Source organism: Lissotriton helveticus, chromosome 12 (assembly GCF_964261635.1).
Source record: "Lissotriton helveticus chromosome 12, aLisHel1.1, whole genome shotgun sequence".
In the NCBI taxonomy this organism is placed as follows: Eukaryota; Metazoa; Chordata; class Amphibia; order Caudata; family Salamandridae; genus Lissotriton; species Lissotriton helveticus.
In genome coordinates, this window is record NC_136073.1 from 53261081 (window position 1) to 53283720 (window position 22640).

The window sequence follows — 22640 nt, forward strand, 5'->3', positions numbered from 1 at the left end:
TCCTTCTACAGTTTCTCGTATAAGCGACCGGGTTTTCGTCTCTTTTCTGTGTCTATGCTACGTTTCCGCTCCGCCATCGATGTCATGGGCATAACAAACCCAATAGTTTTTCTGGTTAAACGTTTAATGCGACCATTTACACTGTAGCTCGCTCTAATCATTAGCGCGACATGAACCTGATCCAGGAAAAAGAGGCACATGGGATAAGGCTCACCGAGGCAGATGATTACTGTCAGCGCCGAACGCTGCCCTCATTAAATATGGCGGCTGGATCACGTGACAGCAGGGCGGTACACTGAGCTGGGGATTCCCCAACGCATGGTTAACGCTGCAGCAGAGGTAGACCCGGTCGGGGTACAGAAGAGCGGCGGCTGACGAGGAGCTGGGCAGGCAGAGGTATGGAGGGCTGAAGGGGGGAGAGGGATGCATGCAGTGACTCATCTTGCAGCCTCAGTTTGGAACAGGAGTGCATGCAAATGAATGACTCACATTGCTGCCTCAGCTACTCATGCATTTATCAGGATTTGTGCCAAAACCCACCCTTTTAGCCAAGACCGTCTGTCTTCCAGCACATGACAGTCACTCGCTTTTTAAGCCTTTCCAGTGACCTTTAAAATGGTTTTCATTGCATGGAATCGGAGATCTCCTGAAACCCCTTTACCGAAATCTACCCTCTGAAAAACAACGACTATACTTCCACATGTAGACAAACCCTCTTCTTTCTCCGCACTTGTTACAATCCTTTCACAGTCCTTTGGTACTCACCCCCTCTTCTTTACCCGCACTTGTTACCATCCTTTCACAGTCCTTTGGTACTCACCCCCTCAGGATTTCGAGTCCATTACTCTTCTTTAACTCCCGTATCTCCTATTTTCCCGACTTGTCCCCGTCGCAAAATATACTCCTTTTGTGTCCTATCAGACATCTTGGCTCTGCCTATAAATGTCCTCTTCCCAGGACATTTGGGTTTGCCCAGTCTCTAGCTATCCCTTTATTGTTGTTCCCTTTGCCAATCTCACCAGGCGTCTGCTTTCATTACCACTTTAGGTACATGTTGCCTCCCATTTCTCTAGACATTGCATCGTGATCCCTGAGGTATCTCTCTTCTCCCGTCTCCCCAAGCCATCTCTTCCCGTCCCCTCCATTAACCATCTCCTCCTGTCTCCCATTCACATCCATCTCTGCCTGCATATCTCCCATCTCCTCCTCGTCTCCCCCCCCGTCCCATCTCCTCGTCTCCCCCTCCGTCCCATCTCCTCGTCTCCCCCTCCGTCCCATCTCCTCGTCTCCCCCTCCTCATTTCCTCCTCGTCTAAAGCTCCCCCCATCTCGTGCTTGTCTTTCCCCCATCTCCTCCTTGTCTTTCCCCCATCTCCTCCTTGTCTTTCCCCCATCTCCTCCTTGTCTTTTCCCTCATCCCCCCCCCCAATATCTTGTTCCCCCCCAGTCAACTCGTCCTGGCCCGCACAACCCCCAGTCAACCCTACACCCCAGTTAGACCCCCGCCAGGTTTTCCACTCCTTGCTCCCTCTCCCGGGTGATCAACGTCACTATTTCTGTTGTGTAGAGCTCCATCGTTTCATTATTAGTTGGTCCTGGAGGGGGCGGTGCCCGCTGACAGGCCATTGTTGTTGTTTTGGTCCTTGCTCTGCGCTGGGCTCAGGCCCATGCTTCCGTTTCTAAAAATGCTTTGTTTTTGGTTGGTAGAGAGGTGCTGCGCATGCGCAGAACACGTAGAAGCTGTTGCGGCTTCCGTGTTGCTGGAAGTAACTCGGTGTCCTGGGGAAACCCCACCCCTCCTTTCGTCACGTGACCCTTTCGCGCCTTTTTGGCGGCTATGGCAACGCACAGCCCTCCAGTCTTGCGCCCTTCACCGTGTTTACATTCAACATGGCGTCGGTATTTTGCATATCCTTCACAGGCCCGCAATGAAGGCCGGAGCCGTTCTTCAAACTATAACACCCATTGACGTTATGATGTTTGACATCTTGAAACGGGTTATTGTATTGTTACTGTAAATTTGTAATATTTGCTTGTTCATTCCCCACCCTTGATTGCTGTGTCTGATATTGTGTTATTGCCTATATGGTTTTAACCTACCTCTCCTGTTTATTTTTGTAACGTTCTATTTTGTACCCTTTCTCTCACGTAACGTAATTGGTTCTATTGTACAGCGCTCTGACACCTTCGGGTAAAGTCATCGCCATATAAAAATGCATTAAATAAAATAAATGCTGTAGCAACGGTCTGCGCCACTGACACCGTGCCAGTCTAAATAAGCGGGATGCTACTGCGCGTTCAGTCTTCTTGTTAACGCTATTTATATGGCGCTACTACCCGCCCACATTTTGACTCGCTTTTGCAGCGAGTGGCATGTCTCTCCGGAATCCGAGATTAGAGGTTATTCGTTTAGTAATATATATATATTTTGGGCATCGTGTGTGTATCTTGGTTTTGTTGAATGGTTCTTGTTATCACCATCTCGCCTGTATTGGGATGTTCTTACTCTTTTGGAATTCGTCAAATGGCAGGACTGCTATTTGCATAACAAGTGTTGCAAAGCCAGTAGGGCTGGCTGTGGCAGCAGATGTGATGGTTTAAGGTAATAATATAAATAGTTGCACGCTTATGCCACAACAGTGAAAAGTAGGAAAAAGAGACATGCTACTGAAACGTGGTGGCTACACACAGTTTTAATACGAGTGACAACAAAAATTTGGTAGTGGTGTTTCCTAAAAGGGAATAAACGGACCTTCACATACGTGTTAGATGGAATAGTAATTTGGGACACACACCATTATTAGAGATATTAGGAATCTAGTCGGAGTGCTCAGGAGACCACCATCACTCACTACCAAGGGTGACTAGAGCAAATCCAAGAGATTTGCAAGAACAAAATTCCAGAAAAGGGGTCAGTTAAGCACTATCCTATAAGCTGTGTCAAAAGTGACCTATTAGTCATAGTGATTTCATATCCAAAGTAATCATAACATTGCACATTTCATCAACAATGTTCTCCATGAGACGGGATAATCAAGCCAAAGTCCTTTTGTATATGTTATTCCATTTATTCATAAACATCAGAAGAAACGGCCAACACATTTTTCGTCGGTACACAGTCCGTACCAAGACTTTCTCAAGGCTCGATGGGTGAATGGAACACTGTAAGTAGAAGATTGACGATAGGCACAAAAATATAAATCGTCCCAGACCCGAACAATACTGATGTCCGGGAGCACAAATCTCAATAGCCGTTGGAGGAGAGTATAAAAAGAGTAGCAAAAGGTGACCGTGGAAAAACTCTGTTGTCAGCCGGGATGAACTTACGATGTGGCCCGACTGTGTTCACAATATATCTCTAATATGGGTGACGAGTCACAGTGCTGAATAGGGGAGTGCTCTGTTGCAGAACTTGTTGCTCTGTGATGCAAATATGGCTTAAGCACCACCTGCTAAGCTTTGTCATGGGCAAAGAGCAGTGTTCTTAGGCACATGTTGAGGAAGTGGCCCAGGCTGGGGCAGACTGGCTGAGGCAGGAAAACATTGGACTTGGGATGTGCTGCTTGGAGCATCACACCAGGGCCTCTGTGACTCACATGGGACCTGGGCCAATTCCAAACAGGTTGTGAGGCCCTAAACCAAGTAACTCTTCTCACCGGTGCCTGCCTAGTGTTGCCAGGTGGGCCAGTAGATAAACAAATTAAAACAGATTGCCAGCCTTTGGCCTCCTGTCTGCAATCAATCAGGAGAGCACCAGGACTCCACATCTGCATGGCACATGTTTTTTGCAACAGGCACATTAACCCTCTGAGCTACTTTTATGATGAGTAAAAACAGTCACCAGACACAAGTCTGCTCTCTTCAGTAAGAGCATTAATCACCAAGTTATCTTGTGACTTATTATTGCCTGAATACTTCTGGACAAACAAAAAACTGCAGCATGTGCTTTTAACCGATAAGTTGTTTTTGAACACTGTTGCCTTGAGGTGAGCGTCAGGTGCACCTCTTTAAAGGTGGCCCTACTTATTTGAATTCTGTTTTTCCATGTTAATCAAGGTAATTTTAGCTTTGCCAGGCCCATAATGGCACACTTCATTTGCTGCAATGCACAAAATAACTGCCTGTGTCACTCCATTCCGCCCAGTAAAGTTCATGCTTCGGCACTCAACAAACACAAATGTAACCCATATTATGCTAATTGAGAACACAGTAGCTATGCTGTGACTGTATATTTTTCTGCAAATTGAGCCTGTTGCATAACAATGAGTAATTCTAATGTTGTATTGATCGTCCAGAAAACTGTTGGCACGATTTGTGAGACAAGGATAACTGTTTAGGCTTTGATTAGAGAGCTGTAGTAATTTCCGATATTAAACCCGAACCAATATGACCACTTTATGTTCCAGTGGAATATATCACTCCAGACATTATGTTCCATATAGGTACCCTAATATAGGCCCCAGTAATTCCATACACCTTCCCCTACATTCCCGCCTCTACACAGTAACACGCCTTTTAGGATTGAACCTTTACCTAGTTCTAGTCCTGGGCGCAGAAGGAGGGTTTTCCCTGAACAATAGCGTCCTATAACTCCGTCAATAGATTCACACAGTATGAATGAATATTCATAAACATTCTTGGAAACCAGGCAGGGGCTACACCACCTGCATAATATCTACTTGCAAGGTTCATCCCATAAGTCATCCTCAAATCCAACAATGGCTAATACAAGAAACAAGGTACAAAGGAACATGTGCACTGCTTGCAGTACCTCATGACTACCTCTTGAGGAACAGTTCAGTGTACAATTTGAATCTCTGGCCTCCAGCCATTTCTTGCGTACAAATGTGGGATAGGGCACTTAACGAACTTTTAATTTTCATGTGATTTCAGCATCTTTTCTGTTTTTGCGTATGGGCAAGTATATTGTTCCCGAAACAACTTTACAGTACGTTATTACAAGTTTATTTTTTATTTTTGGGGGAGGTGGAAGCACTTCATATCTTTGAACATTGTCTTTTTTGGTAAATTTATTTTCCCAGATGCATTGTCTTCTCCCATGTCGTGCTGCGTGCTTCTGTCTGATTTCCATTGCACTCTTTTGCTCTAACCCCTCTCCCCCTTTTCTTCCAGCACTGTTGACACTACTCCTAGTTGCTTCTGTGGCTCAGCTGGACCCCCACCTGAATCTGGCATGGTCGAATCTGAAGCCGCCATGGATTCGCTTCCTATGAGTCAAGAGACTTTCTCGGAGCTTTGGGGCTCGTGAGTATTGAAGAATATATTAATCTGATTTTCCCTTTACTCTGTTTGGGAGTGCATTTCTGGTCGGTAGGAGTCTCAGAATATAAAGTCAGTTTTGTTTTTGATACAGCTGCCCTTTCTTCTATCTAATTTTCACGACCCTGTACTGTAATTTCCCTTTTTTCGAACCAGATCACCGAAGCATCTTTATCGTCCACATATTAACGTCTGACAACTTATGTGACAGGCTATGTGCTTTAATGTTTCCTTGGCTAATGAGCAGAAGGTTTGCATGTGCTGTTTAGGCATTTTTTTCCATCTGCCAAAGGCCTCCTCTGCCACACAACTGTTGCTAGTTTGAAGACCTCCCACCCCACCTGTGTCACTGGCAAATACAGCAGACATGGGCTCTGACCCTAAAAGAAGACCCTCCCAAAAATGGATAAAATAAAGCTATTTGGTAGAGAATGGACTGCGGCCCCAGGCAACTAGTAGGCTTACTGACTTTATCACTTGCCTACAACGTCTGCTCTAACCTGCAGGTTATGAGGTTGAATTCTGGAAAGGCCCTCGATGACATTAAATTAGCTAACAATAACATTGGGGGTTTTACAGCAAGCAAAAATATGTATGTATGTATGTATGTGTGTATAATATGTTTTGTATTGTCCATTATAAGAAACTAATCCTGTGCTTTATTGGTAGATGCATGTAAATCAAAACGTCAATGGACTCTTGGCGCAGAGGCCTACTAGACGTATTGTATTGCAGAGGGTTGTATGTCGTTACTACGAATTCCGTTGCAACGCATGCCTTTTCCACGCATGCGTTACAACGGAATTCGTTTTCCACGCATCACCTTTACCACGAATTTTCCTTTACCACGCATAGATTTACAACGATTTTCGTTGTAAATTTATGCATGGTGAGGGCATACTCGTTTTAAAGGTTATACCTCTCCCGTTACATGACACCGACCCTCACTCCTTATTATTACCCCTGCCCTTAACCCTTAATCTTTTCTTTTTTTTAACTAAAATTCCCCTTACCTTTTTAATTCGTCTCCACTTCATCTTCGTTACGACGTAGGTCACGTCGCTTGTACGTCGTAAAGAGGAAGCGGAAGTTTATTCCAGCTTCCTCTCTAATGGCGCTGATTGCTTCGGCATTTAAGGTTCGTTTTTTTGGGGGGGGATCCCCCCCAACCCCGTCTTTTTAATCCTACGCTTTTTTTGGGGGGGGGGGGGGGAGACCCCCCAACCCCCCAACCCCCCCCTTTTTTTGTTTGCATTTACCGCACATGCCTTTACTACGTATCTCGTAGTAAAGGTATGCGTGGTAAAGGCTGTCGTTGTAACCACGCATGCGTGGTAAATGTTTTCGTGGAAACGGCCTCGTTGTAATGGCCGTTTCCCATTGCAGAGAGGGCATGTTCTAGTCCCTTTCAACATGATAGGTGGCATACGTTACGTGAGACACGGATTCTGGTGTTGAAAACGACCTCTTGTGCCCTTATTGTTTTTTGATGGTTGTGAGAAATGGTCTAGGTGATTTCTGCCCGTCGCAACTCGATTTAAGGATCGGGAATTGTAGAAAATGTCCACCTCATGAGTACTAGTGAAAAGGATCAGTTTTGAATGTCAAGTACCATGATGGATCATGAGTGAACATTGGGATACATTTGCAGTGATATTAGTTATGTCCTGAAGAAGTTTAATAAAACAAAACTTCTTGGCAGTGCTGTATTTTTTGTATATGGAAAAAAAAGTCGAAAAGAGTATACTTAAGACTTCTGATTGTTTTAAACACCTTCTTTAATCTATTTGAGTTGTGCTCTGGAGTAACATGTTCCAATCCTGCCTGCGTGAGGGCCGAGGTCTGTGTCCCAGTGTCTGCTTCCCAGTTTCGATGCCCATGTATGCACAATCTTAATGTGGCAAAGCACATGCCTTTAATATGAGCTAAGAAAGGGATGGGGCAGCTTTTCATGCTTTTCTTCTTGTACTCCTCAGATGTTTTTTTAATTACTTCTTAGACACTGGAAACGTACTTAATTAACGCCACAGAACATGCACATTTAATAAATGTATTGGTTCTAGTCTCCGTATTCGAGGAATAGCTGTCTAATGAAATAGTATACTGCTGTGGTTCTCGCCACTAGCCGGAGCAATGGCAGTGGCATCCGAATTCAGAAATCAAGATGGTGGTTCTATTTACAGAGCGCTCTAGTTTTCTTGCTCTCGCATTTTGGGAACAGGGTCGGTGAAGCTGGTTCGTTTGTCCCGTTGGGACACAGGTTGTGGTTGATCTGGAAGGTAAGTGGGACAGGAATCTGCAGAGATGCTTTGTAGCAGTTGTGACTGCCTGTTTGTGGGTATAACGTTCACTCAAATGAACTTATAGTTGAACTTGGAGTGGAAGTCACTTGCCTTGTGTGTTTATTTCTTTATTTTTTATTATTACTAAATGGACCTGCCTGTCTTGAAAGATGCAGCTGCCGCATGTTTTGATGCAAGGTGCAGACTAAAGGCCTCATGAATTGCCTGTGATTTGCATCCCAATTTAAACACCTGCTAAATACTGACACCACAGTGTGCAATTTACCTCGTTACCCTGAAATGCAAGATAATATGGCACTAGAATAGAGCACGTCTTCCTCCGTTCCAAGGCATATAAACCCAGATTCTTTGCAGTTTACCTGCTAAATGTGGCCACGTTTTTCATGATGATGATCATTACAGGAAGTTAATTTCTGGGTGTGCAGTTAGCATCAGTTCTGGTGCAGAGAAGGGTTTGCGGCCCAATTGAGATACATGTTATTCCTGCAATTAAGGCCATAACAGGTTTGCTTCGAAAGTGTCAACAGAGGTCATGAAATCCTAACAAATTTGTTAGGAGCTGAAGTGATGCATCTTGGTTCCAGGTTGTAGGCACATTCTGTCTGGAATCTGGTTATGGATAGCATTGAATGCTGACCAGGGTGATTTTTGGTAGGGAGTCTGCGTCCATCCTTTTATGGTATGTCCGTTTTTGATGGCCGATTATTGAGATTTATTTGGGCGTTCTCCTTGGTCTTTTGATTTTTAGATGACTTTATCCTGTTCACAGGTGCTTTTGAGAAGGATGCAAAGTGGACATGCCCAATATCTGCCTTTATTGGTTGTGGGTCTATGGATTTGTTATGTCTCTGGTTTTGGAATCCATACTTCCCGGTGTTTTTTTTGCGGGCAATGCTTCTGGTTTCTGTTCTTTCTGTCTGAGAAGACGAAGTGCTGGCTAGTGCCTGGTTTTTGAGTTTTGATTGGCATGTGACATGGACAAAATGGCACTCATGCTCTGTGCTGGCATGTTACCATAAGAATTGATGGTTGGGTGGTGAGGATGCCTGGTTATTGTTATGGGGGAGGTAGGGGTCGATGAGTGCTGTTTTTGTTGATCTAAGGGAGGTGGTCCCTTTGGGGCACAGGTTTTCAGACTGGGGGCGGCCCTCAAGTGAAACCGGGGGAAGGGAGGGGCGCCAGCCTCTGGCCAAAAGAAGCATTATGCTGATAACAGTGCTTTGTTTTAAGCGGAAAAACATGAGGAGCAGTAAGCTGCTCTGTAATGGGCCATCACTAACGTCTTTTGTCATTTAGTCCTAGCTGGGAGTATGTGTCAAAAGGGAAGGGACTCCAAATATTCTCCATAAATTCCACCTCCATTTCTAATAATCACTCTGTGGATACTTTAACACACTAGTAAGGCCTGCCTGACCAGAATAGTATGTTTGGCAACCATGTATTTGATTGCATTTCTTAAAACTGTAATGGAACTTAACTGCAATGTTTAAATAAGTCTAGAAATATTTCAACATTGCCAATTTAATAGAATAATTGTGAAATTCTGAGGGTGGGGAAAGATTTTTTTTAAAAACATTTTTCCGGGGATTGGGGGGGGGGGGGGCATTAAATTATTTGAAGACCACTGCTTTGGGGACTTAAATGATAGGAAGTGTCTGATGTTGTAGGAGATGATGGATACGTCTTATGCGTAACCCTTTCTTACCCCATCAAGCTTCTTTAAATCCACCAGTATCTCACTTAAGACACTACCTACTGCGTTTACGAGCACCCCAAAACTGCATATGAGCACCCCAGAGTGGCCTCCATTATCATCCCGGCCTTCAGTACATATCCTGTAATTGGTGCTTAGTACAGTCTCCATTTTCAGCCTCTGTATGTTCAGTGTTATGCCGTTAGAGCTGCACCTTCCAGAATAATGGATTTACTGTGCTGTTTTGGAAATTGTTTGCATTGTATACTGTTGAGGAAGCCTAAGGCAAGTAGGTCTTTGTTCTCCCGTATGTGATTTCACAAATCTTTAATAAAATATTACATATTTCTCAACCCGCAAAAAGTCCACCCCCTTCTAAGGAGGCAGGAGACTGGAATCCTGCAGTGCTGAAACTGCAGCCCTCTTGAGAAAATGTTTCCTTCAGCATTCTGACACCCTCCTGCTGCCCCTTGTTTGAAGGCTGCTTTGCTTGTTAGATCTCTTCTTTGCATTACAGAATATTGGACCAGGAAATACGAGTAGATCTCCTGCTCACCCGCATGTGGAAGGGATTGGAGGGTGGATTAAATGGATCTTATACCTGCCCAGGCGAAACTAGCCAGAGGAGCCGTAGGCCTGCAAATCCACCTACCCTCTGCTGTTTGCTTGTCTACGGTGACCTTTCCTGTCAGTTTATACGCGTAGGACATTTGAGGCTGTCTGAAAGTCCCCTTAAGTGAAATCTAACATTAGAGGCACCACTTATCCAGCATAATGGTGTGAACAGCATATAGTTCTGCATTTTTTCCTCCTCCTTTTACCGTACGAACTGGGTTTTGTGTAAAATATATCTAACCACTGATCAGCATCAACTCCATTCCAAATCGCATAGCTTTGCAGTAGGTCCAGACCCATTTCATCACAGGTTAAAGAGTAACATAAAAATCCCCAATTCCGACTACGCCTTTGCCAGATTTGCAGGATAATCACTGAATGTGCACATCGCTTCATTTAGATTCACTCAAGGAAAGTTCATCTTCAGCGTATACTTTGAAATTGTGGCATGGTTCCAGCCCTTTCACACCTATGATGGTCACTCACCCCTGGACTAAAACACAACCATTAAATCAACCATGCTCATTTGCCAGTGCTTGTATATCCAGACTGCTGAGTTATAAAATCCCTTGCTTTGAACTAAATTCTGCACAGAATATGCTGCATGCATTCTTGTCTATATCGGAGATCTGTTCCAGTTTATTCCTTGCCCTCCTCTCCCCTCCAACCTCCTGAATCCCCTTCAAAATGGCAAGTTTGTTTCAGCCCTGGAAGATTTCAGCATTGACAATCTTTGCACCTGTCAGAAAAGCGAAAGCAACCACATGAAGTATATAATCTTCATTCTCTCTGAGGACCCACTTGCCTACAGCAAGGAGACTGGAAAATCCCTATGCATCTTAAATACCATATCCACCGAATTGGTAACACTTCTGACTACTCCTTAGTCTTTTGCAGAACTTAAGACGTCTGCCTCTAAGCTTCTGGTAACTAATGGGTGGTGCAAGCCCTCGTTCAGGTTCTACTCCCCACTACTAGCACTTCGCTCCTTCACAATTGATAGAAGTTCCTAACCTCGGAATAAAACTTTGTCTTGTTTATGTCTCGCCCTATTCTACTTAAGAAATGTTCCCGTTACCTAGTCCATGTTAAAGAAAACCTTATTGTAGACAAAAGGACCTTGACTACTATCTGGAGTTAGGGTGTGAAGCATAATGGGTGCCTGTTGGAATCTGGTTTTAGTATAGGTCGTTTTTCCTTCTAGTGTCTGCTTTTGAGGGAAGTTGTATTTTATAATCATGTAAATTTCTTTAGGCACCTGACTCTTCAGGGGTAGAGGAGTTGTGCTATTGAGGGTAGTTCAAGTTGTCATCTGTTTTTAGAAGAGGATGTGGTGTCTAGATCCAAAAGTGTTGGGGTACAGACTGTGGAATGTTTTTATTTTATTTATTTTTTTGCTTTGCCCTGTCGTAGATGTTGGCAGGTTACTGATTTTTGTCTGGTAATGGCTGATATGTGATTTTGTAACAGATCTGTGCATGTTGGTATCTGTTTTTTTGAGTAAGCTGGCTGGGTTGGGTTGTAGGCAGTCGTTTTTTTTTTTTTTTTTAAATGGTGTGGGTGTTGTTGTTTACCTTTGCAGATAGGTCTGCTTTGATTAATGCTTGTTTTCCTTTTCAGGCTTCCCGAAACTCTCCTGCAAACTACTGATGACTCTTTCTGGGTAAGTGACAAATGAGGGGTGCTTGGGGAAGGATCTTGTGTGAACCCGGTGCTTAGTTGTCTTTCTGCAGATTGTATCCATTTAACTTTATATATAGCTCTTAGAAATGAACATACATGTTGGCAATGAAAAAATATACATCACTGTGTTGAGTACATAATGGTTCGGTGATAATTAGTGTTGGGTATCATGGCGTGGAGTCACCAATTGTACATCATTTGGTCTCAAACTTACGTAATAAGTGTTGTGTAGGTCAGACTCCATACACCTGAGTGCACCACCCCTACCTAGGCGTGTCTGAGTGTATTAAGAGGCAGTACTCCAGGATGTATAGAATGAGTATTCCATAGTCTAATGCCTGCAGCCCTTTGCGAATGGCCAGCTGTGATCACAACAGTGAATGAATACACTGCTGATGGAATCCATGCCCACCGTTCGCAGTGCACGTGAAGAGCATGAGCATATACAAGTTTAAGTAACACATGCACATGCATATGCTAGTGTCAATCTACACCTACTGCACTGTGCCTCTCCTTTTCCTGCTACCACCTCTCAACTTGGGAATCTCTGTGACCTTTTCCAAAGTGTTTCTGACTTTGTCCCGTCTTTCGCATATATCTTCCCTCTCTCGTCTATTTTCTTAGTATTAGGCAGATTCCCGTCCATTCCACTGAATCTTCCCACTCCCTCCCTGTCCTCAACTCTTGCCCTTCCATGACCATTCGACTTGCCAAGTTCCTGCTTCCCATGCTCCATCGTTGCTGTTCTGCCGTCCAAGTTCCTCCTCTAACCAGGCCTGCAATATTTTCTATTCACTATTTTTTTTTTATTTGTTTCGTCTGGATATAATGTATCGAAAAATACAGAGCAAAGGACATTAAAAAAGCCAACTGAACAGTTTTTGATAGTGTGCAATCTCAAATACAGACTTTTTTCATTTGTTTCCTAAGATGTAAACCAGAAGACTACATGGTAGTTCTTAAAGTTTTGTCCCTTTTGGATACTGTTGAATAGTTTTGAAGATGATCGAAGTATAGATTAATAGATCTTCAAGTTATAAAAAGGCTTGCCTTAAAAGTGGGGCATCTGTAACGATTTGTAATCTTACGAGGAATCTGAAAATGGATCTGCTTTGGTTCTTGGTGGCTAGTGCGAACGATCAGGAGGTAGATAGTTAATGCCACAATCGAAAACGTTCCCTACAGTGATTGGAGAATGGATTGGGCTATGGCCCTTGTTGCCTAAACTTGCTCACAGCGTATTTTGCCAGTGGAGACTAGGTGTTTTGGCACATGTTCTGCACCACTGTTGTATGTATGTGTGCTTGTTGAAGCTTGGTCATACCACAAATGTATGTGTGTTCGTTGAAGCTTGGTCATACCATATGTATGTATGTGTGTTTGTTGAAGCTTGGTCATACCATATGTATGTGTGCGCATTGAAGCTTGGTCATACAATATGCATGTGTGTTCATTGAAGCTTGGTCATACCACAGTACTCAAGGAGCCACTCAAGGAGCCATTGTTCTTAATTGCGGGCTCAGTAGCGGAACTTTTAAACACGTACTAATTATCTGTCCACTTCTCTAGAGGAGCCTGATCTGATGCAAATTGTCTGAATCCCTATATGTCCTGTATGTGGGAGAGTGTGTAGACATATGATGTTACGTTCAGACTTTTGACACTACTGTCGACAGCAAAATCCCATTGGACTCTTTTTAAAGCATACAAAAATACCTTACTGACATCCACTACAATCACCAGCACCGAATAGAGACCAAAAACATAATATAAATTCTATCATATATTTTTATTGTTAGAATCCTTATAGATTCAACATGTATACAAAAAGATTAAAAAGCATATGCATCGTCAATACACATATATTAAAAACATTTCATACACAAATGGGAGAATACATCAAGCTATAAAATCATCAACAACCCGATGATTTTAAAGAGCACTCCAAGTACATAGGGAATAGTATTAATAACCTTGGTTTTATGTTTAATAGCGTTCCTTTTCTCCTACTCAGACCAGATGTTGCTTGGGTGCTTTCTTAACCAAAGCGACGCATTTCGGTGGTATGATTTGGTTCACCCCACATTCTTCAGGCTTAAAACTACTATTCAATGCCTCCCAACACATTCATCTAAAAAACTTGAATATACAATTAAATATTTAAAAACTCATTTATAATATACAATACTATTTATATTACATTTCATATTTCATTTCATCATTCTATAAACAATAAACAATCCAAACATCTTATTAAACATGATACTAGTCATTTATATTACAGTCCTGGGTCCGTTATTGGTGCCATCCACAGTGATTCACACTTTCTATTAAACAAACCAATTCATACCACATTCCTCCTCAAACACACTATTGATTGTGATTACATCAAGGGTGTCACCCACCAGATAATTGGTATACAGAAGGGAGGTATATCTCTTCCCCAGTGGCGTCTTCCTTCTCGGAATGGCGGCAATACTAATGCTGAAAATAGGGGCGTACACGTCTTCCCTAAAAATAATAATAAATAGTGGCAAAGAAAGAGGGTACATTAATATCCAGGGTTTGCCCTCATAGTTCTCTTGTTCCTTCATAAAGTACCAAAGATCCAAACACTACCTTAATAGCCTCTTTCTCTCGTTGATTTTATAAGGAAAGGCAACTCAAATGTGAAAATCAGGGGACACAACCTCACTGATTACACAGCAAATAGACCCCAAAAAAATAACAGGAGAGCAAACAATCATTTTATACTTTCCTATGTTTAAGTGCTCACATTTCCATTAAGTCATTTAGAAAAAAAGGAATACAAAGGCATTCTACCTTGGTTGTAAATCTGTGTTGTCTTGGCCACTGGAGCTATGGCCCTCAGAACGATAAAAAGTCCTAATTTATATGGGTTTTTCATAAAACTGCACCCCGTCAATTCGTGCATTCAAGATTCCAGGTTGACCTGCCTCTATAACGAGAACCCCACATTAGTCCTGATGACTCTCACTCAAACAATCACTATGGGGTCTACATGTATCTCCCTACTTGACACAATCGTAGAAATCAATGGCTGTACCTTCCATTCTATATTAGGGGTACTGTGTTAACGCTAATATCCCATCCGTGTAAAATTACACCACACAAGATTCTATAACTAATCCATCCGAGTCCTGTGTTTTTCTAGCGAACCGGGGACCCTTCTCATATAAATTATTTTATCATCTCTCCCAAATTGCCACCAATTTGCTAGTGTAATATAGCTAGTGTAATATAGCCAGTACCTCCCGGGGTCCTCCTTAGCGTTTGGGCTCACACGAATCTAAGAAAACTTCACATCTACCCCGAAAAACAAGGCCTGCAAGGTTATCCACTACTCCTTCCCATCACGGGTCACTTACCAGGACTTAATAGTGTCCTCGCGTGCTCCTTTCTTCTGCTAACAAACCGATAACAGCCGAATATGTTATGGCTCAGCTTTTAAATATGTCCGTCGCGTTGCTCAGTGATTAAAGTTAACAACAATAGAAAGCGAACTTCGGAAAGTAAAAACAGCCGCCATCTTAAGCCGGATATAAATAGATTCCCACATTTGTGGTTAATACTTTTTATGTGGGATTTTAAAGTCTCCGAGACATTTTTGTATGCAAAATGCCTTTGTTACGGTCGTCGATCCGTAATTCTAAATGCCAAATATAGAAAACGGACTGCAGAGATGGAAAACAACTGCCTTCTTAGTGTTGATATTGAAAATATTTGTTCATATGATTGGGGTACTATATCAAATGGGATTTAGAAATCCCTCCACTATTTCTTTGTCAATACTTATTTGTATTCATCCCTAAATGAAAAAATGTTCTCATCCTGTCCTAAATGGAGATCTCTCCACTATTCATATCTATTTAAAAAAAACTTTGTTTTAATCAGTTACTAAATCCAAATGTATAGTCTTCCTCTCATTGAGGGAGAATGCATAGCTGCACGAAAGGACTTAAGAGTCAGTGGCCGTTTTAAATCGTATCATCATTTTATTCCCTTACTTTTCAATTAGAATATCCATCTCATGATTGTCAACTGGTAAGTTTGCTAATTATTATCAAACTAATTTGACAAACAAATAAATGCCTTAGCACTCTAATTTTAATCCCAGGTTGCTATTCCTAGGTTGAAAAAGAATCAGAAATGTATGTTCTTTCATACAGTTTTACTTCAAATAATGATGGCAACCAAATGACGTTTTTTTGAGTGCCATGTCTTTATTAAGCATCTTCCATGTTATAAGTTTAAAGGTGACTAGTGACATGTATGCCCTTTTGTATCTTAGTTCACAGAAATTCTTTTGTCCGAATATTATTTTAATAATTTCTCCCATTCCTCTCGTGAGTTAAGTCCCTGTATGATGGTATTAAGGATAGAAATGTACCATTGTTCTCTCGCTTTCCTTTTGGTCTCCATGTTGTCTCCTCTTCTGTTCATGGTTACTTTTTCTAAAATGTACCATTCAAAGTCAGTTTCCTTATGTCCCTGTTCTATAAAATGAGCCACTAGTGGAGTATTCACGTTCAGCCTTGTGTACATATTTTAACTTAGGATATTGTAACGTTTCTTGTTTATAGGTAGCAATAGACGATACATGAGCCAAACTGGATTTATTCTACAGCACTCAACACAAATTCATTTGAAACTTTTTTTTATTTATGATCTCTATACCCGGGGACTATAGAAGTACTTACTGCATTTAATTTGCTTTACTTATTTTTACAGAGTGCTACTTTGTCCCTGCTTTGAAGTAAGCATTTTGCAATGTTTTATTGTAAGGGGTGGATCTTTAAATTTCACTCCTGGTGACCACGTGTGGTACCAGAGATTTCAATCATTTTTTTCACTCCAGGAGAAAGGTTAACGGGTGAAGTGTAAGCGGGGTACATGTCGTCTGCTTGTGGGTCTTGATCTTGTTCTACAGAGCACCCTGCAATTTCATACCCGGGACATCTGCGCTGCTCTGCCCCTCCATCCAACCGTGCAGCACCTTCTTATCCATTACGGGGTTGAGCTTCCGCTCTGCAGAAGTGTCTCAATACTGAGACGCAGCACCCCTAGTTAATCTAGTTACGAGATACACAAAGGTCATTCTCTGCACCTCTTGTCCAAAGCTTCCATCATTGTCCAACAAGTACTGTGGGTTCAGGGCATCGCTGAGAGAAGTTCTTCTTACTCCGCTGCCCTTTTCAGTTTGTTAGCAGGCGCTGCGCAATATATCCTTTTGATAACGGAGCTGCTGGGTTCCGTAAGCAAGAATTATCTATATAGTGGCCATTTAAAAAAAAAAAAATACCCACCAGGCTTAAAAATTACTGCCAAGTGTTTATTCAAGCAGAATAAGATAACTGGATTATTATTACTTTTTCAGTTTTATCAGGGATGCATGATTTAATTTTATATTTGTGTCTGATTGCATGCACAGCAGTTTAACTCCCAGCGAGCTGAATGCAAGATAAATATATTTTAATGTAATGCCCTTGATAATATTGATAAAAAAATTGTGGGTGACATTGCCCTCAAAGTTCTGGGTAACCCATTGCCTTGCATAAACACTGCGTTTTCCTTTCAGGTGTTTCTAAGTCCTCTATGAAAAGAGTAAAGTGCATCTGTTTTTCAGGATTGTTTAATATGATAAAAGTATCTGATCAAAACGATAATCACGTTGACACATTCACATCCATGTTAGTTATCCTATGCGCCAAATTGATTTTAATATCTTGTTCTTTTCAAACATGTCTACGACTTCAATGTTTTTTGTTATGGAAAGCAACATAACTATTCCCTCCTAGTGTTTTCATTGTATTAAAGGCTTTTCAAAAAGACCTCCAACTATATTTTATAAAATCCCCAGTATTGGGGATTAGAGATTTTAGATTAAACATTTTAAAATATACATCCAGATTCGTAGTTCTATAGGAGTGTGTTGTTCGTTAACGACAGAGGGTTTGGATTTCCACTGCTTGTTTCCCTGAACTCTTTTTATGTGATTATTACCAGGAAACACCTCCTAAGCGGTGTTGCTCTGTGGGTTGTTTATGGATTGCAGTCCAACTTGATTTTTAATTTTAATTCTGGTTGGGCCATTGACTAAGTCCTTAGCGCCAGGGATTTACAAATGTTACCCCTGAGACAAGGAGCGCCCTAGCGAATGTATCCCCCTAAGAGAAGACCATTTATTGTAACTCTTAGGTTTCCTCTAGTAAACCCCTGTGGCACTGATGGGACTTTTCCCCTTAAAGGCTTTCTTTTGTGCTTGTTCATTTAACCCATTTGAGAGGAAGAACAGGGGCGGTCCATGTGGCCTGTGGATTGAATACTACGATTAAAGTCACCCTGTCAGTAACATGAGACGTGTGCTGCTTCACCGCAGTATGCTGCCCTCGTGTGAGTTCTGCGACCTAGTTTACTTTCTTAAGAGTCCTTCCTGATAAGAGAGGGCTTTGTTTTTGTTCTTAAGTGGATGCCCCTCCTCTTTTCTTGAATACCTCCCTCCTTTACTTGGTTACCTCCCTCGGTTCCCGCCCTCCTTTCCTTCACTACCTCCTTTCCTTTGTTCTCTTCCTGTCGGTCTGGCTGTCTTTGCATTTTCCTGTCAACCAGATAGCATCCTTAAGCCATCTAATGCGACCACTACCTGTAGTTCCTGTGTAATGGAATCCATTTGAGACTATGCTTTCCGCGGCTGTCTGATTGGTCACCGAATGCGGCGCTGTGTGCTCTGATTGGCTGCAGTTATGAAGTTACAGTTTGGAATTTGCGCCTCGCGAGCCCGCACCCATTCTTTGTTCACCGTCTCTTGCAGCATCAAGATTTTAACTACACTCTTGGCATGGACCCGCACAACCAGTTGCAGCAGGAGGACGTCAGTAGCACTCTCAACAACGATGTCCTTAGAGCCTATGAGGTCGCACTGCCTGAAGCCCTACCACATGAATGCCCAGCCGCCACCTCTGCCGTCCCCTCGACTGAAGACTACCCCGGCGCCTACAACTTCAGACTAGCCTTCCAGCAGTCTGGCACTGCTAAGTCAGTCACTTGCACGGTGAGTGCGCACAGCTAAAGCGGGGGCTGTCTAGTAACTTGTTGGCTTGTACGCTGCCAGAAATTATATAAATTTTATATAGCGTAGTTACTCTGGCCATATAGCTCTGTAAGCAGTTGTGCATGCTTTTGGGTTTACTTTGCTGGTGGGTGCCTGTGGCAAAAGTCGCTGGTGAATAACATGTATCTACATTGCTGATTGCTTCGCTTTTTGGGTTCTGAAGTTTGTTTGGGAGTTCCAGGGGTGCTAGCGAGTGATCGCTGAGAAGGCCGAGCGGCGAAGTGAAGCTCGTTTTCAGGACATGTAAAAAATGGCTAGGATAGTGTAACTTTTGGCCTGTTTCATACTCTCCCATCCACACACACATCTTTGGAGTAGGGTTTAGATTTTTCTTGCAGTGAATTTGGTGATTATTTCAGTTTGTGTTGGTGATTGTGAGGTGGTTTAGCATAATGGGGAACCCCAAAGTCTTCCCAGACAATTTTCGCAAAATAAATACTTTATAAACCAGATCACCTCACTCGAGACATTTTGGTGTATGATTGTGTGTTATAAAAAGTACATGTTGCATAAAATTCTGGAAGATCAACATGGAGTCAAATCAATAAACTTTATTCGGTTTACACAGTAAGAAACCAACATGGAGTCAGTTTTGCTGAGATTAGAACAAGCAGTCAGTAGATTACACTTATGCAGCTGGTGCTCGTTGACTGAGCTATTTTACTAACTTTTGAGCCTGGGTCTTGCAGTTTTGGCAAATCTCTGTTGCATTCGCCTCAACCCACTGAGATGTTTCCCCTTTCTCTATTGTTTTCCGATTTGAGTGCACATGGGCTTAGGACATGCTGGGACATGCCCAGTATCCTATTTCTGCCTCTCGCCCCCTCCATTGCTAGGCATCTGCACCTCTGGGGCAGGCCTGGGCATGTCCTTAGAGAGGGGGTGGTGGTTTCCCTCTTTCCCGCCTTCCTTCTACCTCTTCTGTCTGGGCTCATCGCATCACTGAACTTGAATCCAGCCAGAGGTGAATGCTTTTTGTACTTTAAATTGTCATTTATTTTTGGGGTGGTCGTTACTGCCTCCCTATGCTGTCAGAAGTGGATCAGCCCTGCTTTGGGGTAGCTCGTGAGGGCTGCACAGGTTTGTGCCTGAATGCAACGAGGATATGGGGTGGGTGAGAGAGGTGCGTATGTTTCCAGAATTTTACAAAGTACTTATAATATTTTTTAGTGGAGAACTTACTTTTGTCGTTTATTTATGCCTAACCAAATCTTACCAGTCCATATGGGATGTTATCAGTGATGTGCCACTTTTCGGGCCCAAAACAAGGATTGTGTTTGATTTGTGTAAAGTTGCTGCTGTCTGCTCTTTCTGGGGTCCCAAAGACTCAGTGGAGGCGGTGGTCCGTGTGTGGAACAGCAGTCGTAGGACTGGAGGCGTAAAGTTGGTGAGGGGTGCATGGCTGGTGCAGTCTGTCCCATCAAGGAATGGAGAAGTAGTGGAAGTGTAGTGTGTTGGGGAACTATTTAAAGGGGTGCTTTGATAGTTTGAGAGGAGAGAGTTTGTGTGTGTGTGTGTGTGTGTGTATACATACATATATATATATATATGTATTACCTACTGCCGGTCGCCAGTAGGTAGTTATAGTTAGGATTGTTTTCCATAGGGAAATCGCAACATTCTATTGGGAATACATATATATATATATATATATATATATATATATATATATATATATATATATATATATGTGTGTGTATACACACACTGTTCTGCTTCAGTGCAATAGTTATGAAAACTGCAGAATATAATGGTAAAACACAATAGAAAGATAAGTAAAAGACTTCCCTCTACATAGCCTTTAACCCTCCCCTTCTTATATCAGCGTATCTTTTTATAATCTTCAGTTTTTGTTAATTACTCGGGGTCGGCGAATTCATAAGTGCACACCAGTAATGTGTTTTTTTTTTAGTGTATGTGTATCAAAAAGAGTCCCGCCATTTTCACCGGCTTCCTTTGTTGAGTCTGCCTCCCCAGGCGTTGAATATGTGATGTATTTAAGGTCTGTTGTGTGTATGACAAAAGGAGAACCCCGGTACAGGCAGGATGAAAAACGAAAAAAAAGTAGAATGGGGGGATGAGTATTTGCTTTTAAGTTGCATCTCTGTAAATTATTATTTATAAAGCACAGGCAGAGTTGTGGATTTTGCTCCATTGAATTTATTTCGTTATTTTTTTTTTTAGCTAAACGGGAGAAAATTGTAACTGCCGTTTTTTTATATTTTTTTCTCACCTGGATCTATTTGTGTGCTTTTTAGCTTGCTTGAGCAGTGGTAGTTTTAACAATATTCATAATTACATTAACATTTTCGCGTTATATATTTTTCGGTGAGATGGATGGGCAAAGGAAGTTCTTTTTATTTCACTCCTGCTTAGCAAATATATAAGGGGTGCGATTTTTATATTTAGTTAATTAAGAAAATGTGGCAGTTGAGTTATGCTTTGGCTTGCGCTTCTGTTAAATTTTGGGAAAGCATGACAGAAGGATTTTGCTGAAAATAAAAAGTCAAGTGCCTCAAGGCTGCTGCGGCCGTGTTCCGTGATGCACCCAGTGTATTCAGTGCTGTGTATATTTGTGTTGTCTGCACTTTCAATTAAGCTGCTTTTTAATTTTTTGCGTATTGGTAGTTGAGAGAGGTTTATTTTGAGGAATGACCGACCACAAACGTTTGCGAGTTTGATATTTTTGACCATCGCACCAAAAACACGTTTTTATTTTTGCGGTAGAATGTTTGTCATTGTTGTAGGTTGTGTTGGTGTCCATGGGGGTGGCGTAGAGGCCCCTCCACGTGTTCAGCCATCTATTGCAAAAAGTGACAGCCGAATGAATAGTCATCTTGTACCTAAATAACATTTCCGTAACCCAAAAGGGACATTGCATTAAATTAGGAACGAGGTAATGCTGGAGATTTATAGATTGCACACAGACCTGCAGGGAGTGCTCAGGGCCGCGCTTTTCCAGTTTCGTGTCGGCCTACAACAGGTTGTTTTCTTTATGAAGTGCGGTTATTTTCATGCTCGGTAGTGCGCCCCACCACATGCAGGAGGTGTCTTCCTTTCTGCATTAATACAGGGGTCAGGTGAGGGAAGTTAGTGTAGGTGAAACCGAGGCCCCAAATCCAGGACCGTGGGCTCAGTCCCCCCTTCCTGCTGCTTGGCAGGTGGAAATCAGCAGACTTCGAGGCAGCAGACACATGGAAAGCAGCTCTTGAAACCAGTGCCAGGCAGTGCTGGCCGCCTGCAGTCTGTTCCTGTGCAGGGCCACACTCCTCTCTGCCCCCACGTACACTTTACTGCTTGTACTTGCTCTGGGAGTTTAAATGCAGAAAGTGTGCCTTCGTGTTTGTCTGCAGCAGAGGTCGTTTTTGTACAGCCAGGCGGTGCTTTGCCTGTCCCCGTGAATGCTCGTCAGAGCTCTGTGGGATCTTTTATACCTCCTTGTTATGCTAATGTTTATAGTTGCTTCCACTAATGTGTTGACAGTTCCCAAAAAGTTCTGTTTGATTGCTATTACCCTTAACTTTGTCCTTTTCCTAAGATAATTTTTATTTCGTGAGATTGATGCAACTTGGAATTTACTGAAAACTCTGTGCAAAGTTACTCGCAGGAATATAAAAGCCCAGAGCTTTGTCTTTGGTGTGAAATATTAGAGAAGTGGACATCCACACAATGCAATGTTTGATTCGAGAAGTGGAGGTCAAAATCCCAGCTTTATGGTTTGATCAGATTGTGTGATTTTGGGCAAATCGCTTTACCAGGGTGCAATTTTCAGTACCATCGCAATTGAGAGCAGTTGAAGTCATTCAGCTGAGGGCGAGCGCTAAAAAGATTTACTAGACCATAATATTACTGCCATATAATAAAATTATTCTAATTATTTAGTCGTATGTGGGCATTCCAAATTGACATGTCTCTTTGTTAAACTAATGGTGCCA

General features: G+C 42.4%; 1 protein-coding gene across 1 annotated transcript in view; it reads left to right on the forward strand.

The window, feature by feature from the left end:
* Positions 1 to 303: 303 nt before the first annotated feature.
* Positions 304 to 22640, forward strand: part of LOC144799599 (cellular tumor antigen p53-like) — a 60938-nt gene continuing 38601 nt past the window's right edge. Inside the window, 5 exon segments of the mRNA XM_078670996.1 lie at positions 304 to 345; positions 347 to 396; positions 5133 to 5264; positions 11511 to 11553; positions 18406 to 18645. Coding sequence (XP_078527122.1) covers positions 319 to 345; positions 347 to 396; positions 5133 to 5264; positions 11511 to 11553; positions 18406 to 18645 — 492 coding nt within the window. The 5' untranslated portion in view covers positions 304 to 318.